Below are 22,205 nucleotides of genomic sequence, written 5' to 3'. Positions count from 1 at the left end.
CCAGTAAATTGCCTAACGATGCATTTCTCGGATTGCATCGTGTCCTTAAAAGACAAGTGACTTCACCTTGGCCCATCTCTGTCCTCTCCCACCCACAGGGTTGGCTTCTCTCTGCAGAATGAGGGGCTCTTTACTCCCAACTTGATGTCATCTCACGATTTCAACATTTCCCAGCATCTTTGGGTTTCTCATTACAGTCATGCAGTTTTGAAGGAAAGGGGAGAGGCCTTATTGATTTTATTTTATATGACCGGACCCAAAACAAGGTAGAAGCCTTCTCTGTTGAATGGATTAAATTGAGGCTAACAAGCCAGTCTCTAGGGATATTTTGACGTCACCTCATTAATAGTCTACTAAACCAATTAAGTTAACCACTGCTCATCAGAGAATAGATTAACAATTAAAAATAGAGTTGTAACATAGGCTCTAAAGGGAATTTGGGGGTTGAGTGATATTTATGACTTAAAAACTGAATAGTTAATTTATGTATTTGATGTGTGCATGTTACTATTCATGCTAATAACATCTGCTCTTTGTCTTAGCATATTTTAACCTCAAGGATCCCATGTTTATTTTTCATTCTGTTTTGAAATATGCTTTATGAATTATGTGTCATCAAATGGAAGGAGAAACTGGAGTACATTAAGGGAAAAAAATCACATAGTCAATAAGAAGCAGAGACAAATCCATAGCCCGTGTGTTTTGATAAACAACTACTCATTTCTAGTTTCCACATTTAGTTATCTTCATTCCTTGTAGCATATTGATAATTTTATTTATAGTTATTACAGTATTGCTGCAATGGTTTTATTATTTCTCCATTGTAGGTCAACTCCAGTGAGAGCAGAGGCACCTGTCTCTTGTTATATGAAAATGTAAAGAATTGTACTTACAGATTGTGTAGAGACCAGGGAGTAAATCTGGTGTTCTTTTCAGTAAGAATTGCTTTCGGCTGGGTGCGGTGGCTCACGCCGGTAATCCCAGCACTTTGGGAGGCCAAGGCGGGTGGATCACAAGGTCAGGAGTTCGACACCAGCCTGGCCAAAATAGGGAAACCCTGTTTATACTGAAAATACAAAAATTAGCCAGGCATGGTGGCATGCACCTGTAGTCCCAGCTACTCGGGAGACTGAGGCAGAAGAATCTCTTGACCCTTAGAGGCGGAGGTTGCAGTGAACTGAGATCGCACCACTGCACTCCAGCCTGGGTGAGAGGGCGAGACTCCTTCTCAAAAAAATAAAAATAAATAAAGCTTTCTATTAAGTTGTGTTATTGAATCATTTTTTAAATGATGAAGAAATGAGAGAAACCACAGGCACATTATAAGTTTTATTGTGAAAAGAATCAAGCCCAAAAGCGGGTGAACACACAGCATGGAGGTAGCTAGAGCCCCCTAGATAACTCTCACTATTCTCTTCATCAAGAGATAAATGCTATCACATTGATGCCCTTGGATACCACAAGCAATAAAGCTGCACACTCAGGTTATGCCCGTGTGTCCAAGGGCACTGATGTTATGTTCCTCTCCTGATGGAGAGTAGAGTGGAGAGATGTCTAGGGACCTCTAGCTATTCTCTTCCTGTATGTCCACTTGCTTTTTGGCTTCTTTGATTCTTTTTCTTGCTTAGTATTTTATTTTTCATCACTTATATACTTTATAAACTTCACATACTTATAAACTTAGAGCAGATGCATGCACTGATCTCTCGGTTGGTATCCCATGTGATACTGGCTCTCCTCTTTAGCACATCTTCATTTTTATGATCCTTCTCGTGTTTTCCATGATATGTTGACATCTTCTGCCTTCTCAGCAATGCTAAGAGATCTATTATATATTGAGCATTGAAAAGCCAGATCTTAGAATTCGGAGCACCACCCCCTGAGGTACCTGTTCTGTGCTACTTCCAGGCCACACTATATGAAATGGACCTTTCATCCCTGCAGCCTGCCTCCCTCTGTCCTTTCATTTCACTTTCTAGCACTGACCAGCCAGAAATTCTATGCATGTCTATGCTTGCAATCTTACTTGACTGAGCATAGTTCATGTCTACATATTTTCTATCTCATCACAAGACTCTAAGCCCCATAAAGAGAAGAACTTTGTTTTATTCACTATCACGTTTCCAGTGTTCAGTATAGAGCTTGCCTCAAAGAAAGCCTTCGGCCATTATTTACTAAGTCATTTAATTTTACTTTTATATCAGGAATGCATTTACATTTACAGGTTTTAAGGCAACAATAAATACTGATTCAATATGTGGAATTTTGATTTACAGGTAAACTTGTAAGAATATAATTATTCCCAATGAAAAAGCTGCTGTTTCTTTGCAACATATACTGTATTAAGCACTAAGCTCTGACCATTTCCTAGATCATTTATGTACAACTAGAAGAAAAAATGGAAAATATGGACATCATTGGATTATGATTGTTATTCCTTTTTCCCATCAACTAAAAAATTTACTAATAGAAGAAGCGTTTGTAAAGTTAGAAACAAGCCCATATATCAGAGGTGGTTTTTTTTTGAGAGAATTCGGAAACTATAATGAATACAAGAGGGAATTTTAAAAACATTCAAGCTTGGTTTCTTGTTGAAAAAAAATTCCCCCTTTTGTGACATAATCCCTTTCCACTCCATGTCCCTAGGTGGAAGACAAAGAACTATCTTTTATTTTTTGAAACTCAAGCATGATCTTATTTCTTGAACCAGTGTTCGTTTCTGTAAGTGATTTTTACTCTCTTGCCTAGTGGAGAAAACAGTAAGGTGCAGGAGGACAAAGTGGGATGGAGCACTCAGTCCAGGTTTGTCATATAAAAAAAGCAGGCTTTGGCTCCCAGGCCTTTCCTGACATGCTGCATTTGAGTCTGCAGCACTTAAGTCCCCTGCCATGGTTCAAAGTGTTTTTACAACTGAAAAAAAATTTAAGGAACCTAACATATTCCTATGCCTGTAGCTTTTGGAGGAGGATTCATGGTTACTAGGAAACTGAACTAGACTAGGAAAAATATTTGCCAATGATTACTGATCTTTCAAAGGGCATCAGCTGCATTTTTAAGAACTACTTGAGAAATTCCACAACCCATAACATCCCATTGACACTTCTTGAAGCCTTTAGGTCACTTTGAAAAATGAACACTGTGAATGTTTCAGATAATATTTATGTGGCTAAACCTGCTTCTGATAAACAAGTCACCAAATGGGGCTGGTGGAATGTCCTCTCTCTCTTCCATGGTCTTTTCAATATCTGCAGTAGAAAACTAATTTTTTCATCACAATAAAATATCCATTTAAATAGTCTTCTGAGAAAATAGGTGATTGTTACTTAAGCCTATATTAATTTATTAGCTTCACAATGCAAAAAAAAAAAAATAGTTGATGAATTATCAACAAAAAGCCCACTTGGTCATGATCATCAGATATGACATCTTGGGGACTATTTGAATCTAAAGGTCTTCAAAATGACCTTCTGTAATACTTTTTATGTGTGTTTTTAAAAAAATTCTTCATCTGTAAAAGAATGGGTTGAAATAGGAGATGTGATTATTTCTTCCATATATTAGAGATAAAACACTCTGTGCCTCCTAGTCATGTGTTTGCCATATTCTACTCTAGAATAAGAGTCTGCAAAAAATTCATGGCTCTGTTCAGGCGTGTCAACAACTTTTGAGGCTAAGGGAAGCCTGTGAGATAATCATCAGTGATATGCAAAAGAGTTTAGGAACAATATTAAAGCAGTGAATGTTCAATAACCAACCAGTGCATTGATTTGGGGGCCATTCTCCCTGCTCCCTAATTTTTCTAATTCCTTTAAAAATGCTTCAGAATCTCAGGTGATTTATTTTGTTTTCCTCTATGCCTCTCCCAGAAATTTGTTGAAGGGAAGAAGAGAGTTAGTGTTCACTGATCTGCCCTAGAGAGAGAAAGTGATCTGGTTTTCCTGGGGTTGTGCCATTAAACACACTCCAGTTACCCCGAAGGTTCTGGTTTAATAGGTCAGGAAGACGGACCAGGCATAAGGATTTTTAAAGAGAATGTTTAATTGTGATAAAATACACATAATATAAAATTTAGCATCCTGACCATTTTAAGTGTACAGTTCAATGGTATTAACACATGCACATGGTCATACAACCGTGACCACCATCCATCTCCAGAATTATTTTCATCCTGCAAAACTGAAACTCCGTACCCATAAAGCCGTTACTTCCCATCGTCCCCGACCCACATCTCCTGGCAACCACCATTGTACTTCCTGTCCCTGTGAACGTGATCACTATAGACAGAATGTCCTGTAACACCCTCTCTCTCTAGGGCAGATCTGTGAACACTAACTCTCTCCTTTCCTTCAACACATTTCTGGTGAAGACATAGAGGGAAACAAAATGAATCACCTAAGATTCTGAAGAGTTTTCAAATGAATTGGAAAAATCAGGGAGCAGGGAGAACGGCCCCCAAATCAATGCACTGATTGTTATTCAATGCTCACTGCTTTAATATTGTTCCTATAGTTGGTAAGTCTTCTGCATATTACTGATGATTTCACAGGCTTCCTTTAGTCTTAAAGTTTGTTGACACCCCTGAACAGAGCCATGGAAATTTTGCAGAATCTTATTCTAAAGTAGATTACGGTGACTAGTGTAGGTAATTCAGCGTTAGGACTTTTCTAAGCGCCTCCTGTGATTCTGATGTGCAAGCGAGGTTGGTAACCATTGGCCTACCTGGTGTTTGTCATCCATGATATGAGATTAGAGACAGGTGACTAAACACAGACGGGCTTGCTTTTGAAAACCTGTTTGATAGCATAAATGTCGTCTGGTAAGGTGTATGGAAACCTCATCATTGGAAAACACTTCCGGTATCTGCTGTCCTCTACAGCTCCTATATGTCTGCAGAAGCTGGAAGAATACGGGCAGCTGATTTGTTTCCCCACAGCAAAAATACTACCAAACCTTGGCCTCCATCAAATAATGTTCTGGGAAAAATTATAAAGATGCAAGGCCAATGAGCAGCTCCCATGAACAGGAATCCCACAGACACCGTGATGCAATGCTGGTGGATCTCAGAAAGCAGAGGCAAACCTACATCTAGCAGTGATATACAGGAGTCGTGGAGCTTTCTAGCATGTATGACCTGGTATCAAACTTGCTGCCACGAGATCCTGGGGGATAAATGAAGAATGTCCAATCACAGCTGATTTGTGCACGTAGAGATCAGTGCAGAAACCCCCCTGAAATAGTTCTTTACATTTCTTGGCATCGCAATCAATTCCTTCCTCTCAATCCACATTTTCAATCAGATAGCAAAACCATTTTTTTCTTTACTGTATTGAAATCATTTAATTAGTAAAATATTGTTTTTGAAATATTGCATACCATGTACACGAATATTGCAAAACATTCATGGGAGAAAAATGACTGCTATTTATGATTGAATCCTGTGATAGAGTAGGAATAGAGGTGGGTGCTGTGGATCCCTCAGTAAGATGACTGCCCCTGCAGACTTTCGCTTTAGAGCAGAGCAATGGTTTTCTGTCTCTTATCATCTCGGGTCACCAGTGGGTTTTCCACTGCCATCAGCAATAATACTTGCTTGGCATCGTAAAGAATATAGTGGCAAGCTGGGTGAGTAGATGGGAGCACCCTATCCCCAGGATGACATTTCATAGTCCCTGGGGGGTAGCCTGTGACAATTTGAAGAGGTCCCTTCTCCAGTCAACCCTGGGGGATTCTGATACACTTGACCCTTGCTGAGAACTGCGGTTTAGAGACCTCTTAAGTTTCTGTTTTCATATTCTAGGGGAAGTAGAGTAGCTAGTTAGACGGTTTCTCAATTTAACTAGGATCTAAAGGTAATAAATCCACCCACTCCACCCTTCAACAGCATTAAATGCCCTTTGGCACCAAATTCTAAATGTTATGAGGAATTTAACCTGCACTTCCCTTTTATACTATGGGGAGGAAAAGGAGAAAAAGAGAAAGGCAGATACCTGGAAAGATTTGGGAAGTGATGACCTGTCAGTTTTCAGCTTGCTGATGCCACCTGCAGTTATGTGTGTGTGTGTTAAATTAATTCCTCACTCTCTTTACCTGCTAAACTTTTGTTAAGTGTTCAGCAAGCATTCAGAACCAGCTCTACCCTTAGTGATAAGCTGAGGAGATGCCCCCTATGGTGGTCCATCTTTCCTGCCCTCACAATGATGCTTCCAGGAGCTTGCCATGAATACGAATTGTAGAGACAACACTCTTGCTTTGAGACGTCCTGCTGTGCTGAAATGTAGCTACCTCCGGTAGGGGAAGGTGGTCAACCATCTCACTCCATCATACCTTCTTTCGTATGAAAGAGTTTGTCAGATCTGTTGCTCCCAGCAGATTTTGATGAAAGACAGGAGGAAAGAAGTGGGAGTTGCCTGTGCCAAGCGGGAAGGACCACCTGGTGAAAGAAGAGAGGAGCACAAGGTAGAGGTTGGCACCAATCTGGGCATGCAACAGATACAGGAAAACGGAGATATGGTTAAAGGTGTAAAGCTGCAGTTACATAGGATGAATAAACCTAGGGATCTAATGTATGGCATGAGGCTGTGGTTAATTAACAATGCGGTGTTGTGGTTAACAATGCTGGGTTGGGGTTAATAATGCTGTGTTGGGGTTACTAATGCTGAGGTGGGATTAGTAACGCTATGTTGCATCCTGGAATTTGCTCAGAGGGTAGATCTTAGGTATACTCAGCACAGGCACATACAAAGGAGTAATCATTTCACTATGTTTATCATTTACGACCTTTAAATAGGTACAGTGTCCTCCATCACACACACACACTCTTACATACACACATGCACACACACACGCACAAACACCTGTGCACACACACGCACACACCCACACACCCGCAGACACGTACACTCGTCCGCACACATGCACAGACACCGTGCGTGCACACTCATGCACACCCGTGTGCACACACACCAGCACACGCACACACACGCGCGTGTGCATGCATACACGCACACACCACACATGCACGCTCACACACCCATGTGCACACACATACACACACATCTGCACACACTTGCGTGTGCACACACTCACACCCACACATGCACACCTGTGCACGTGCATGCACACACAACCCCCCCACACACCTGTGCACACGAAGATGCACACCCGTGCACACACACCTGCACCCCTGCACACACACACTCTCACCTGTGTGCACGTGCACACACACACACATTCACGCACACACATTCACACACACCCGCACGCACTCAGATGCACACCCATGCACACACACACCCACACACCTGCACACACACTCGCACATACACACACAGTCACACACATTCACACACATTCACACACACAATCACACACCACACTGACACACACACTGACACACACACAGCAGTAAGCAATTGCAATCCAATGTCAGCTTTTTTTTTTTTTTATTTTTGAGACAGAGTCTTGCTCTATCACCCAGGCTGGAGTGCAATGGACCAAGCTCAGCTCACTGCAACCTCTACTTCCCAAGTTCAAGTGATTCTCCTGCCTCAGCCTCCTGAGTAGCTGGGATTACATGTGCACTCTACCACATCCAGTTAATTTTTGTATTTTTAGTAGATATGGGGTTGTAGATATATGTTGGTCAGGCTGGTCTCGAACTTCTGATCTTGTGCTCCACCCACCTCGGCTTCCCCAAGTACTGGGACTACAGGTGAGAGTCACCACACCTGCCCCAATTTCAGCTTTACTTTGCTTTGTATCTGCTGTTCTCAAAAGAAGGGGAAGAAAAATCACAAATCACTACCTGGGTCATTTCTAGTGAGGTTTAGCATCCAAGGCAACCCTTCATCTGCTGATTAGTTCTTTCATTTCCTTAACAAAACGAGCAAGCCCTCAGGAACTGTGCTGAGCTCTTGGGATAAGGACACATAAAAGACGGAACAACAGAAAAGGCCTCCTCTGTTGTAGACAGAGCGTTGAGGAAGGCTCAGGGGACACGTTGCAGCCAGGGCTTGGAGGATGGGAAGGAAAGGATCTCGTCACTTGAGCCCAGGGGGCGGTCGGTCCCAGAAGGAGGAAGAGCGTGTCTAAAAATGATGAGGGAAAATCTGTCCCTGCCTCTCTCTCCTAGAGACTGACGTGAGCATTAAGGGCTGGATCTAAATGACAAGAAGTTAAAGCAAACACACCAGCCATCAAATGCAAAACTACGTAGAGGAAATTAGATGTGAGGAAGCCGGGAAGGTCTGTTGTTTTGGGGATGTTTACAGCTGGATTTCATGCATCTACACAGCACACTATAATTTTAGCATCAGCTTCCCTAGACGCTCTCTTTTCTGATATTCACAGGATCCCTTTTCTCAGATTGGCTTGGTCCTATTTACTTTGTTAAATGTATTAGGAAATACATGATTTTATTTCTAGGAATGACACAAGATTAATATAAGGTAGGGAAAAACAAACTATATTAAGAAGAAAGTATTTTATTGGGCTGAAGTAGGGAAAATGATAGGAGATATACAAAGAAAAATTTTTAATGTACTTTTTAAATATATTTTAAGTTCTGGGGTACATGTGCACAACGTGCAGGTTTGTTACATATGTATACAGGTGTCATGTTGGTGTGCTGCACCCATCAACTCATCATTTACATTAGGTATTTCTCCTAATGCTATCCCTCTCCTAGCCCCCAACCCCCTGACAGGCCCTGGTGTGTGATGTTACCCTCCCTGTGTCCATGTATTCTCATTGTTCAACTCCCACTTATGAGTGAGAACATGCGATGTTTGGTTTTATCTTCTTGTGTTGCTTTGCTGAGAATGATGGCTTCCAGTTTCATCCATGTCCCTGCAAAGCACATGAACTCATCCTTTTTTATGGCTGCATAGTATTCCATGGTGTATATGTGCTGGACAAAGACATTTTAAGAATTGTGTTTAGAGTTGTAAGAAGTATGGTAGGGAAATAACAATTCTTGGCCTCAGTACCTTGCATTGTGGTGAGTAAAACATGTGACTCACGTTTTATCTCAGCTGCATTTTATTTACAACTATTTAGTAGCCTGGTGACCTTGTGAAGATAACGTCTCTAGGTCTTGGGGCTTGCATTGAAAGTTGATCACCTGATCATAGTTCCCTACTTTATTTGGGATTCCCTAGAAATCAGCTTAAGACAAAGGCTTTAGGGGCAGTTTAATTCTGGTGAAGTGAGAGTGAGAGAAATTGGAACCTGACAGAGATGCCAAATGGGCTGGGAAGCTGTGCTCAGCTTCAGAATCAGCCCAGGGAGTCGGTCTGTCTCACCGGTGCCTCTAGACAGCCTGGGTGTACCCCTGTGGCCTGATGTTTACCATGAGCCCTCTCAGCCCCTGTGTCCGCCTCTCAAAGTGTGACCCCTGGGGCATTGCCTTCCCCTCATTTTGGGCATCCCACATGTCTGCTGCAAAAGCCGGAGCCTCAGCAGGCTCAGTGCAGCCAGTGTTTGGGTGAGGTGGCTGTTTTATCAGCGGATATCTTGCAGGCCTCCTGGCGCTGGGTGGCATCAGCACCTGGGTTCTGGATTCATAGCCCCCAAAACCGAGTGAGCCATTGCACCAAGAAAGGCAGGCAGAAGGTGTGCTGCTGAGAGGGGCACTTGGAAACAGTACTGTTTGCTGAGCGCTTGCGCTGGGCTGACTTCTCTAGGGGGCAAGTATGTTCACGTCTTTTAGCGTCCTGTAAACGTGCTTCTGGATCTCATGTGATGACCAGTATGCACATGTGCCTGTGTATGCGAGCGTGTGTGTTTGAGTGTGCACTGAATTACAGCAGTGTTTTCTTCTCCTGCCCACCCTCCTGGCTCTTGCTCCGGGTGGTGCTCGTTAAGCCTGGATACTGTGGTTTCTGGTCAATTACAAGCAACCAGATGTAAAGGATAAATCAAAAAATTGCAAAGCTTTGCCTAGTGTAGATATAAGCCCAGGAGGAAATATTTGCTCAACAGTCTCTGTGTATTTCGGATTATTTACTGATCAACCACCGATTTAAGTGATAAGTTTCAAAGTTACAAAAAAATAAAGCCCGTTTGAATCCAGCATCCTATGATGCTGAGCAGAGGGCCCTCCGAGTCTCTTATTCTCATCTGTAATTTGGGATCGAGGCACCTCCATTGCTGACTCAACATGGAAGCCCCACATACCTGCCCTGACCTGAGTGGTTAGTAATTTATGTCACTTCCCTGCACGCTCTACCTGGTTAGCTGCAGCCGCTGCCTGGGCATGTTCATAAAATAAAACAAACTCATGTCTGCTGCTATTGTGTTGGGCACGTGCATGATGAAGGCGTGAGCTGGACAGTGGTGCAGGCTGCCGGGGCTCTGCTTGCTTCTCCTCCCATCTCTCTGCCTCCAACACTCCTCACTGTTTCCTCACTCAAGCTACAGAGCAAAGAGCATGATACACAAAACACCTTTTGGTCTAGAGTTTGAAGAGTCTCCTCCGGCTTCCTAAGCGCACGTGGAAAACAGGCACTGACGTTGCTGTCCTTAAAGCCCTGATAACTTGTCACGAAGGAGGCAAAGGGGCTTTCACCTTGGATCTCACGGAGACACAAAAGAGAAGATGGGAGAGGGGCTTGCGGGCAAAGCTCCTTCCCAAGCCATAATTCCCCTCAGTCCCGGCTGCATCCAAACCCTCTTCCAGGTTCCCACAGTGTGCACATAGCTTCTGCCTTCGTATAGACGGGTGGGTGAACATGAGGATTTAATTTTTCTACTTCACATGACGAAGTACTCTTGTTTAGTAAATGGCAGGTTTCCATGAACTTATAACAGACTTGGAAATTTTAAATTAAATTCCCTCACACAAAAATTCATGCCTCATTGTCAGTGCCATGCTTCTGAGAGCTAGTCACAGCTGGAAATTGCCAATCACTCCAAGCCCCTTGCAAGAGTATTACTGTTGCTGACACCCTGGAAGCATCCTATATTTTGATTGTCATTAAGGGATCTTTGTTAGGCTATTGCTAACACACAGTATCTAAAAATCACATAAAATATGAGTTTCCTTTCTTTCCCTAGGCTAGAGAGCTCCATCTCCTCTCTGATGCATTTTTAGTGGTGCTAAATTGCCTTAAGGCTTGAAGAAATGAGTCTAAAAATTGCCGCTATAAAAAGAAAAAATGACCCAGAAATGACACATTATGTGTGAAAATCAAAAGGGTAATAAAAGGCATTTCAATATCCACAGCAGACGCACATTCGTCTCTCGGATGATGGCATTTTCTAGAATGCCGAGCAAGGCGTGCGATGGGACAGCATCTCCCTGGCGTGCGGCTGGCTTGCCTGCAAATGGTCTTCGCAACTTTCCTGGTCTTCGCAGCCTTCCTGGTTTTGTTTATTAGGATTGTGGCCCTAAGGGGCATCCGTCAGCAGAGACCGTCGGGTGAAGTGTCCAGGTTCCTGTCTGAGTGGTGTAAAAGCTCCCTTGTAGGAGAACCAGGGAGGATACCTGAAACATTTATTTAAAATAGAGGCGAATGCTCCCAAGGGCGCGTGTGCCGCGTGGATGCTGAGAGGTTCCACCCAGAGGCTGGGTGGTGGTCTTTCTCCTAAAGCCCTCCAGCTCAGAGGCTTCTTCTACACCTAGGAGATGTTCTGAATCCCTGCTTCTGTCTCCTGGTTTGTGCTCTCATTAGTGCCACAGGTATTGACTGCAAGGCTATCAGAAGCTCCATGCACAGTGCTGGGGGCTGTGGGAGATTTCAAGGTGAATGAAACACAGCGGTTCCCTCGGAGATTGACGCCTTCCCGAGTGGCCTCTTCTCCCAAGCCTCCCACTCTTCCATGCTGCTAGGCTTTGTGTTAATATCCTCAGACTAAACCTGAGATGGAGCAATAACGGAACTGTTATGTGCCTCAGAAGTGAGACAAGGGAGGTGAAGTGGAGGGAGAGGGTATAAACCCAAGTCATTGTGTCTACTAGGGAAGGACAGGGTGCAACATCAAAGCAGGAAGGTAGGAGATAGATCCATGATATTGGAAATAACCTTTGAACAACTCTGTTCTGGACAAACCAAGTTATGTGCAATCCTCTGAACAAACCTCAGCTTTGTTACCAACAGGGTTTGGCTGTGGTGGTTTTTAAATCTAGAACACATATACTCATTTTGGAAAAAAAAAGAAAATACATTCTATGAATCTCTCAAGTCCCAACCCAAATTTCAGTTTCCAACATAAGTTATTCTTTTCTTTTTACTAAAGGCAAAATCAGTTCTTTTTTTTTATTAATAGTCCCATAGCAATTTAGATTTACTTAATACATTGACCAGGAGCTGTTTGATGAAGTGTGTCTTACACCAGCAGCTCATTAATATGGCCCAGGGCTCGTCTGATGTCTGGTGCATTTGGGGATGGCTGTAAATGATTGCCAAACCCCTGTAGGTCCGGCATAGCGGAGGCCCATGGAGAAGAGCAAAGAATGAAGGGGTGGATTTGGTTGCTGCATTGTTTCTCTGTTTCATTTTACCTGCAAACTGACATATGAAAGTGGCTTTGCTTTGCTCATTCACTCAACTTCTGTTTGTTGAGTGTCTGTGATGTGTCTGGCACTCTAGGAGGCCCTGGGGACACTTGTGTGTGGCCTCAGACTTGCAGCCTGAGACTGAGCTCAAGATGCTGAGGAATATTAGAGGTGTTGTGGTTGGTTTTCCTTCTCTCATTCCTTTTCTTGAATCAAATGTCACTCTGTTGTTCTAAAGTTAGAAAAATACCGTCGTCTTTCTAATAGAGTTCCCAGGAAACTTTTTAGCACCTTGCTCAGGAAACTCTCCATATAACTGATTCTATGTATTGGGAAAAAGCAATGTTTTAATGTGAAAATCAAGTAAGATGGAGGAAGGCAGGGCAAGAAAAATATAGAGAAAGAGAGAGGGAGATAGGGAGAAAGAGATGGCAAAGATGGGAGAATGACCCACATATAATAAGAATAGCAATATTATTTGCAAAGTAAGTTAAAATGGGTGTGTGAAATTAAATTAATAAGTCTATAAATTCTGATGTGTAAAATGTAATTTTATTTGTACTGTGATTGGTAATTTCTTTTGTGAGATCCTCATTTTGTCTGAGTCAGAAAACTTTATTCATTCTTAAAAGAGTTAAAATTACTGATTTCCCAGTGAAGCAGGTTTAAAGTCAGCTCTGAACATCCCTTCACTCTCTCTCAAGGATGTTAAGGGTCCGGGCTGTGGAGAGGGCATTTTGGCCTTGGCTAGAGCAGGCATCTCTCCTCCATCCTGCCTGTGCCACCCACTCCTGGTCATAACCTTCCGTACGCCTCCGCCCTGGAGGCAGGGGCACCTGGGCAGGGGCTCAGGGGCTTGACCTTCTCCATTGCGAGCTCCTCCCGCCTTCTCCAGACTCTGTGAAGCACTGGCAGACACAGGGGTGTCTCCATGAGGCCACAGCTGGGAATGAAGGAGTCCTGCATTACCCCTGGACACACAGACACAGTGCAAGGATTTCTGTCTTGTTCTGTCTCCTCACCCAGCTTGGGTCTTGGTCCTAGGTATGGTGGGGAAACACGACAGTGGGCTTCCCTAGCCTCCGCGCCACCGTCACGCTCATCACCACAGCTCCAGTGGTAAGTTCTGGCGGTAACCAGACCACTTTAAGCAGGACTCAGCTCCATTCCTTCTCACTGGGCAGGACCCCCCAGCCAGGGCTTCCAGCCACCCCTGCCTATATCCAAGCACAGGCCAAGAGTTCCGACTTCTCCTTGGGATGGAGCGGTGTGGGGAGGGGTGGGCCACCACCTTTGCCGTTGGGGCAACTCAGCCATTCCACACTGGGGGCTTTGTTTTATTTCTTATAGTGGAGAAGGAGGACGCAGGAGAACGTACCATCCCATCTCTGTTACACATACTTCATGATGTACACCTGAAATACACACACAGACACACACACACAGACACACATACACACCCACTCACACACGCACACACACATACACGCACATACACACACATTCACATACACACACATACACATACATACACACAGACATACATATACACACACATACATATACACACATGGATTTGCACACACAGAGATGTGCGCACATGTGCACACACACGTAAACACGCACATACACCCTTCAGCATTCGCCCTTCCCCCAGCTCACAGCCCTTGTTCCTCTTAAGCAAATACTTTTCTTCAAGCAACATTTCTAAGCTTTTGATCAAGTGTGGCTGCAGCTACTGCCCCCTGTGCCATCCATCTCCATTTTCCCAGAACAAAGGTGGCAAATCCCGGCTTGAACTTCACATTGAAGAAAAGGTTTCCTCAAATTTTTGTGTTTTCTGCTGCTTGAGACTGAAAAACATTTTACCTAATGTATTTTTTCTTTTTGCTGAAGATACAAAAATGCTTAAACGCCTACCTTCGGTACCTAATCATGTATATGTGTGTGTATATATATATACACACACACACACGCACACACACATTTATTTCTTTTATATGTATGAATATTGAAGTGTACTGTTTGAATTGAATTTTTTAACACAGAAAGATGTATCTGTCTTTCCATAGCTATCTATCCATCCATGTATCTATATATTCATCTATTTATATTTCTATCCATCTATCTGTCATCTGTCAATCTATCTACCTAACCAGATGGATATCTACCTACCTATCCATTCATATATCTATCCATCTATGTATCTGTCTGTCTATTTATCTGTCTGTCTAATCCTCCATCTTTCTATCATCTGTCCATCTATTCATCTATCATCTATCCATCTGTCTAATATATTTAACTATCATCTATCCATCCATCTTTCATCTATCCATCTATCTTTCCATCCATTCATCTATCTATGCATCTATGTATCTATCCATCTATTTATCTAATCAATCTATTCCCCCATCCATCTATCATCTATCCATCTATTCATCTATCAATCATCTATCTATCTAATATATCTATCTATCATCTATCCATCCGTTATCTATCCATCTGTTCATCTATCTATCCATCTCTTTATCATCTGTCTCTCTATTTATCTGTGTATCTATCATCTATCTATCTATCTATCTATCTATCATCTATCTCTCATCTGTCTATTGGTTGCGTCAGCAGATTCAGTAGATGCTGAGCAGTGTGTGTTGAAAAGAGAGGTAGGAGACCCCTACCTAGCCAGTCAGTAGATTAGTGTAATCTCCTGTAAATAGTGGACAGTTAAGTCTCACAGCTAAGTCAACCCGTATCCTGTTTTGAACATTAGTTTAATCTTCAAGTCACCTCAAATTATTTTTCAAAAATAGTTGTGATACCAATGTTGAATAAGTTCACAAATAGCTATGCTGTATGACAACCAGATTTAGAAATTGTTTGTATTACTACTAAAGCATGTTTGAAAATAGTTTACTGACTTAGAAAGAGTATTTATGTTGTGGTAAAGTTAATTACATGGTGATAAATAAAATGTCTTTAGAAATCAAACATGGGAGGCCGAGACGGGCGGATCACGAGGTCAGGAGATCGAGACCATCCTGGCTAATACAGTGAAACCCCGTCTCTACTAAAAAAATACAAAAAAAAAACTAGCCGGGCGAGGTGGCAGGCGCCTGTGGTCCCAGCTACTCAGGAGGCTGAGGCAGAAGAATGACGTGAACCCGGGAGGCGGAGCTTGCAGTGAGCTGAGATCCGGCCACTGCACTCCAGCCTGGGCGACAGAGCGAGACTTCGTCTCAAAAAAAAAAAAAAAAAAAAAAAAAGAAATCAAACATGGAGCAATGTCAGAAGTGCTAAGCATTGAAGAAGTGCAAAATGTATGTTTCCCTATTGTATTTCATTTAAAAGTCAAAATTTTGCTGCTTTAACTGTTTGAGTTAAATTTTGCTGTGTGGTATTTATTGTCAATGTACCATGTATCTTGATCTCACACAAAATCAGTTCTCCAGTATTTCTTACAGTTACCAACTACTAACAGTTGTATAAATTGTGCAACGTAATTAATCTGCAGTGCACTAAAGTTACTTGCCAATAGAAAGGTACTGCTAGCTTTTTTTTCCTAGAATTTTCCTCTGAGACTTCTTTCCAGAAAACCAAATTAGATGATCTTATGTTATATCTGATATATGTTACTTCAAACATAGTAATCATAAATCAGTGAAAACTTTGTTTATTATATATTTGAAGTTGAAAACACACATGGCTTTTAAATTGAACTGATTCATGTGTTAGATAAAACGAGAGCAAAAGATTGAATTAATAAATTAGAATTGGGGTCTTATTTAGTTTCAACCTCAACTTGATTGATTCTCACGTGGAGGCGTCTCCTTGGCTGTGCTGCTGGAATGGTGTTTACCCGCATTGGCTCTGTTTGCCAGCTGCAATCACATGAGGAGGTTGCTCCTGTTAATATTTGTAATGCTTTCAAATTAGAGAAGCTTCCATATTCTATTGATGGCTATTTCTGATAATCTGCGAAAAGGTTTCATGATCGTAATGATGGAGTGAGTTCTATACTGTACTCTCAATGTACTGAATATAAATGTGTGCAGAGATTTCTGGCCTAGGTTGTGATAACAGATGATGATCGTGGAAGCCCGGGAGCAATCCTCCACTCTCCACTGGAATTGGCTTTCAAAACTCTCCTCCGGTGGAAATCTGAGAAGAGTAAGAGCTGAGTTCAGGTCCTGGAGAGTGCACATGACTACCTCGATGAGTGAGAAGGAAGGAACAGTCTAATAGAAGCAACATAAATGTTTTCATTTTAACTTTTAAATTATAGAGTAATAGAATCAGGAAAACAATCATCATTTGAATATATAAAGAAAAATTTACTTGTGATAGTACCACTCAAAAATGGGTTGTGTCTATCTTCCTGATATTTAGATGTCAATATGGATAGAGAGATCATTGTTATTTTGAGTACATACAATTTTGGATTATTCTTTTTTCCTTTTCTATATTTCTACATATGTCCTTTTTATTTTTCTTTATTGCTACATATATTTTATATTTGCCTTTTATAAAGCAGCGTTGCATTCTTTCAAATATATCCAAAAAAACTTAATCAAGCACAGTCCTATTGTTGGCCATTTTCATGTCTTCCAAAGAATATCACTGACCAGAAATTTCCTATATTTTGGATGATAAACATATATTATATTGCCAGAAATGAAATCAATTAGTCAGAGTGGTGATATTTTCTTTTCTAAAATTGACAAAAACTATAGATATTTATGGTGTACATGACAGTCTGAAACATGAATACATTGTAAAATGGCCAAATCAAGCTAATTAACATACCCATTACTTCACATATTTGTCATTTTTCATGGTGACAACTTTCAACATCTCTCCAGGCAATTTTCAAGTATACAATATGCTGTTATTAACTACAGTCGCCATGCTGTATGATAGATCTCCTGAGCTTTTTTCTCCTAAGTGAAATTTTGTATTATTTGTTTCCTCTCCTTCCTCCAGTCCCTGGTACCCACACTCTGCTACTGTGAGTTCTATTTTTCCGGATTTCACATAGAAATGAGACCATACAGTACTTGTCTTTCTGTGCCGGGTTCATTTTCCTTTGCATAATTTCCCCCAGGATCAACTGTGTTGTCACAAATGGCAAGATTTCCTCTTTTTTAAAAAGAAAGGCTGAATAATATTTCATTGTGTACGCCCACACACGCGCGCGTGCGCGCGCACATACACACATACACACACACACACACACACACACACACACACACACACACACACACACACACACCACATTTGCTTTATCCATTTCTCGGTCCAGTGTTGGACCCTTGCATTGATTCCATGGCTTGGCTATTGCGAGTAATGCTGCAGACTACGGGAGTGCAGATATCTCTTCAACGAATTGATTTCATTTCCTTCAGATATACGATCAGAAGTGAAATTCTAGATCATGTAGGAGTTCTATTTTTAATTTTTTGAGGACCCCCTATAGTATTTTCTGTAATGAGTATGCTAATTTACATATTTTACATTTCTAACAACAATGTACAAGGGTTTCCTTTTCTCCACATCCTCACCAACACTTATCATCTTTTGTCTTTTCTATAATAGCCATCTTAAAAGGTGTGAGTTGATATCTCACTGTGGTTTTAATTTGCATTTCCCTGATGATTAATGACACGGAACACCTTTCCATATACCGGTTGGCCATTTTTACGTCTTTTTTAAAGAAATGTCTATTCAGGTCCTTTGCCCGTATTTTACATGGATGATTTGTTTTCTTGTGATTTCCTTGTTTGAGTTCTTTGTATTTGTGGATATGAACTCATCACCAGATATTTTGTTCTCCAGTATTTTCTCCCATTCTGTAGGGTGTCTCTTCACTCTATTGCTTGTTTCTTTTCCTGTGCATAAAGGTTTTAGTTTGATGTCATCTCATTTGTCTATTTTTGCCTGTGTTGCTTGTGCTTTGGGGATTTAGGCTTATTGATTGCTTTTTTCTCAAAACAGAATACAATTTGCTACTTATACCTAAAGGAATATTGGTTGGATGTAGGAAAAAAATGCATGAAAAGAGAGAGATTTTATAGGAGCACAGAGCCCTCCACGACTAAGCAGTGATGTGCTATGTACTGCAGTCACTGAAATACAGTGCTTGCTAGGTTGAAGCAATGCCCCCCATCCCTCCCTTTCTGTTTGAACCCCCCTGGAATGTTACATTAAATATCAGGGGCTTAGGTTAAGGGGATCATTGAAAAAGTGGCCACACTCCAATTCCAACTCTTCCTACCCGAGGACTCTCGTGTCATTTTATTTATTTTCTTCATGGTGCATTGTGATACTTTTTTGTTTTCTTTATGTTTGGTTTGGTTACTTTTTTCTTTCTTAACTATCAGGTTATCTCCATGATATTGTGGTTTTGTGCTATTCACTTCTGCTGCTTTGGTACTTAGAGTGTGACACATGGTAGATGTTCAATGAAAATATATCGAAAGAATGGTGGAAACTATGGATATTAAAATTTAGGTAAATAGAAAGAACTGGAGATTGATACCTGGAATAGAAAACACAAAGATATAGCAATTGTCTTTTAAAAAATTCTTAGATGAGGTTTAAACACAGATCAATGAGCAAAAACTATGGTGGCGGAATATGTCTACAATTACAGATGTCTTAAATAAGTGTTATGGCTAGCAATTAAAATGGGAATAATGACTGGGTTTTGTTTTTTATATTTTTCACATTTGAAATTAGTATCTATTATGTTCTTATAATGCTGGGTTTCTCAAAATTAGTTCCACAGAACTCTAGTTGTCCTGGATTCCTGGAGGAAAAAAGAGCTTCCTAGACAGATAAATCTGGAAAAGTCTACATCCTTTGAATTCTCTTCATTATTTTCTAAAATAAGCTTTTGCATATTAAGTTTTATTAAGATAAGACACTCCTTTAGAAAAGAAGAAAGGTGTTTAATTTTGTTTAACCTAGAATTTTCCCAATTGGTTTGACTCTGATTTGACGGCTGTTGTTGACATCTACGGCAATCCCCAGATAGTGTTTCATAGATGCCATAGGGGGATGCTGGTGCAATGTTACTGGAATGATATTTATTCTGATATTATAGATATGGATTTTTTTTTCACTCAGCAAGAAAGAAAAGCATCTATTTATGTTTCCCCTATGTTGTCTCTATTATTAACTTCATCCATCCACACTGACAGCTGTGCTTCTTTTCCTGCAAAGACTCCTTATTTCACTTCTGTTTCCTCAACAACAGCCCGGGGTTTCTCAACTAAAAACATGAGTAGAATTTCCTCTTGTAACAATGGGCTTGTCAGATAGTTAAATAAGACTACATTTCATTCAATGCCAGAAGCCAGGCTCAGAAGAAGTAATTGGGTGGTGTTCAAACCTGATCTCTGCCTCTCACACTTTTGAATGCAGCTGTCCAGTTGGTGTTCTGTGACAGGGTTTTGTTAATGTTTGCAACCGTAAAGCTCCATGTTTGCAGATGCAGCTCTGGAGCCAGGACAGTTTTTTCTCTAACTCCAGGCTGGATGGATTGCTTTCTTCTAAAACACAGTCGGGCTCAGTGGCTCACACCTGTAATCTTAGCACATTGAGAGGCTGAGGTGGGTGAATCACTTGAGGTTAGGAATTCAAGACCAGCCTGGCCAACATGGTGAAACCCCATCTCTACTAAAAAGACAAAAATTAGCCAGGCGTGGTTACGCACACCTATAGTCACGGCTATGCGGGAGGCTGAGGCAGGAGAATCACTTGAACCCGGGAGGCGGATGTTGCAGTGAGCTGAGATCACACCACTGCACTCCAGCTTGGGTGACAGTGCGAGACTCCGTCTAAAAACAAAACGAACAAAAACACAACAACAAAAAGAAAGAAAAGTAAAACAAATCATTCTTTTCCTATAAGAATTTCTGAAATATAATATCACTAGCTCTCTTTTAAATATAATTAACATGTGTGATAGTAAAATATGTTCTTTACTGAGATATTTTCTTAACCTAGACTTTTTTACTTCTTGTTTTTGTAAAATATTTATTCATGATGAATGACATCCAACTTCCTCTTGTTTTCAGGGTACAAAATTTCTTCACATTTGTTTTCTTATTAAAGCCACAACATTCAGTAAGGTCATTTTTGCTTTTATTTTCTATCTTAGTCGTGACAAGTTAAGGTTCATATGTTTGTTTAGCTGTGAAGGTGGAAGAACAGGAATCTGAACCCAAGTCTTTTGATTTTACAACCTTTGCTAATCACAGGGTTGCCTCTATAAATCATACCAAATAGATTGCTTAATGTCTTATGCTGTTTTAACTGCGCAACGTCAGAGCGGCCATTTTGCTGATTTTTTTTTCCTAAAGAAGTCTTCTGTGAATAATTTGGGGTTTTTGTTTTATTTTTTAACTGCTTAGGGTTGGTGCAAATGTACAGTTTTCTTGTGAGGACAATTACGTGCTCCAGGGATCCAAAAGCATCACCTGTCAGAGAGTTACAGAGACGCTCGCTGCTTGGAGTGACCACCGGCCCATCTGCCGAGGTAAGGCACCTGTGGTGGGGTAAAGCCCGGATTATCTGTTTCTTTAGGGTTGGCATTTTTTTTTTTTTCTGAATATACTATTTAAGCATGAAGCATTGTCTACAGGCAGAGTACCACTTGGTGGTAAGGTACGTTTTCATAGTGATGTGGGCAGTAACAGAAATCTTTCCTTGGAATTTGTTAAGAAGCTAACGTTTCCAAGAATATTTTTGTGTTTTACATTTGAGGACAGATGTGAGCAAAGCCACGCGTACTCCCTGTAACTTGGCATCTATCTATACACACACACAGTGTGCATGTGTATCAATCTGTGTTCCACAGCTGGACCTGCCGGAAAGGTTTCTGTGCGCCCCGCAAATCTAAAAAGTTCACTTTCCCATTGCAGTGAGGTTGAATTTTTTAGGTATTAATTACATGTAGTAATGAAAGGAATTATTAACCCGATTCCAAATCATCATTTTATTAGTGAATGATCTTTAATCTCTAACATAGTTAGCAGGGTAAAATATTCATCATTATCATCATCATTTTCAAATAAAACGTATGTAGTCAGCAAATGTTAAATTGTTTATTTGTTACTGCTATGAAGTATATACCAATTCTTACCAGAATTACAGAAATCATATTGAAGCCAGAAGAAAATTACTTTGGTTGTTTTAAAATGAAAAATAATATAAAATTAAAGAAATGCTAGGTTTGGAGGTTTTGTTTTTGCATTTTGGCCGTAAAATGATTTCTGTAAACTGGTAGTTTTGGGAGGAAAAGCACTAGTTTGACTAAAAAGGAAAGCTTCATATGTAAGGATACCTTATCTTTCCATATAGTCTTTTCATGTGAATGGACTTATACATTTTAAACTTTTAAGCATTTTAGTTATAAAAAAAAATAGTGGTACAGGAAGCATAGTGCCTGTGAAATTAACTAGTTGCCAAACATGTCACTATTGTCATCTAAGCTAGGAATACTCTTTGGCACCATTTGCTGTATTGTACCTGGTCCCTGTAACCACTTGGGACCGGGCAGGGTGGGTGTATGGCCCAGCTGACAGCGAGCTGTCACCTCTTAAATGGAGACCCTTCACAGAGTCAGCAGTCTCTGGTCAAAGAAAGGCACATGGCTGTCCCCTTCTTTTTGTCACTAGACTACTTTGATTGTACATTTTTCAGTTCT

At 41.0% G+C, this 22,205-nt stretch overlaps 1 protein-coding gene across 1 annotated transcript in view; it reads left to right on the top strand.

The window, feature by feature from the left end:
* The window catches only part of CSMD1 (CUB and Sushi multiple domains 1), a 2,034,615-nt gene that overhangs the window by 1,389,336 nt on the left and 623,074 nt on the right, over nucleotides 1-22,205 (top strand). Inside the window, exon 9 of the mRNA XM_015144705.3 lies at nucleotides 20,911-21,035. Within this exon, the coding sequence (XP_015000191.3) occupies nucleotides 20,911-21,035 (125 nt within the window). The remainder of the gene's footprint in view (nucleotides 1-20,910; nucleotides 21,036-22,205) is intronic.

The sequence above is a fragment of the Macaca mulatta genome, chromosome 8, assembly GCF_049350105.2.
Source record: "Macaca mulatta isolate MMU2019108-1 chromosome 8, T2T-MMU8v2.0, whole genome shotgun sequence".
In the NCBI taxonomy this organism is placed as follows: Eukaryota; Metazoa; Chordata; class Mammalia; order Primates; family Cercopithecidae; genus Macaca; species Macaca mulatta.
Note: the sequence above shows the minus strand (reverse complement) of the source record. Positions and strands in the feature narration are given on the sequence as shown.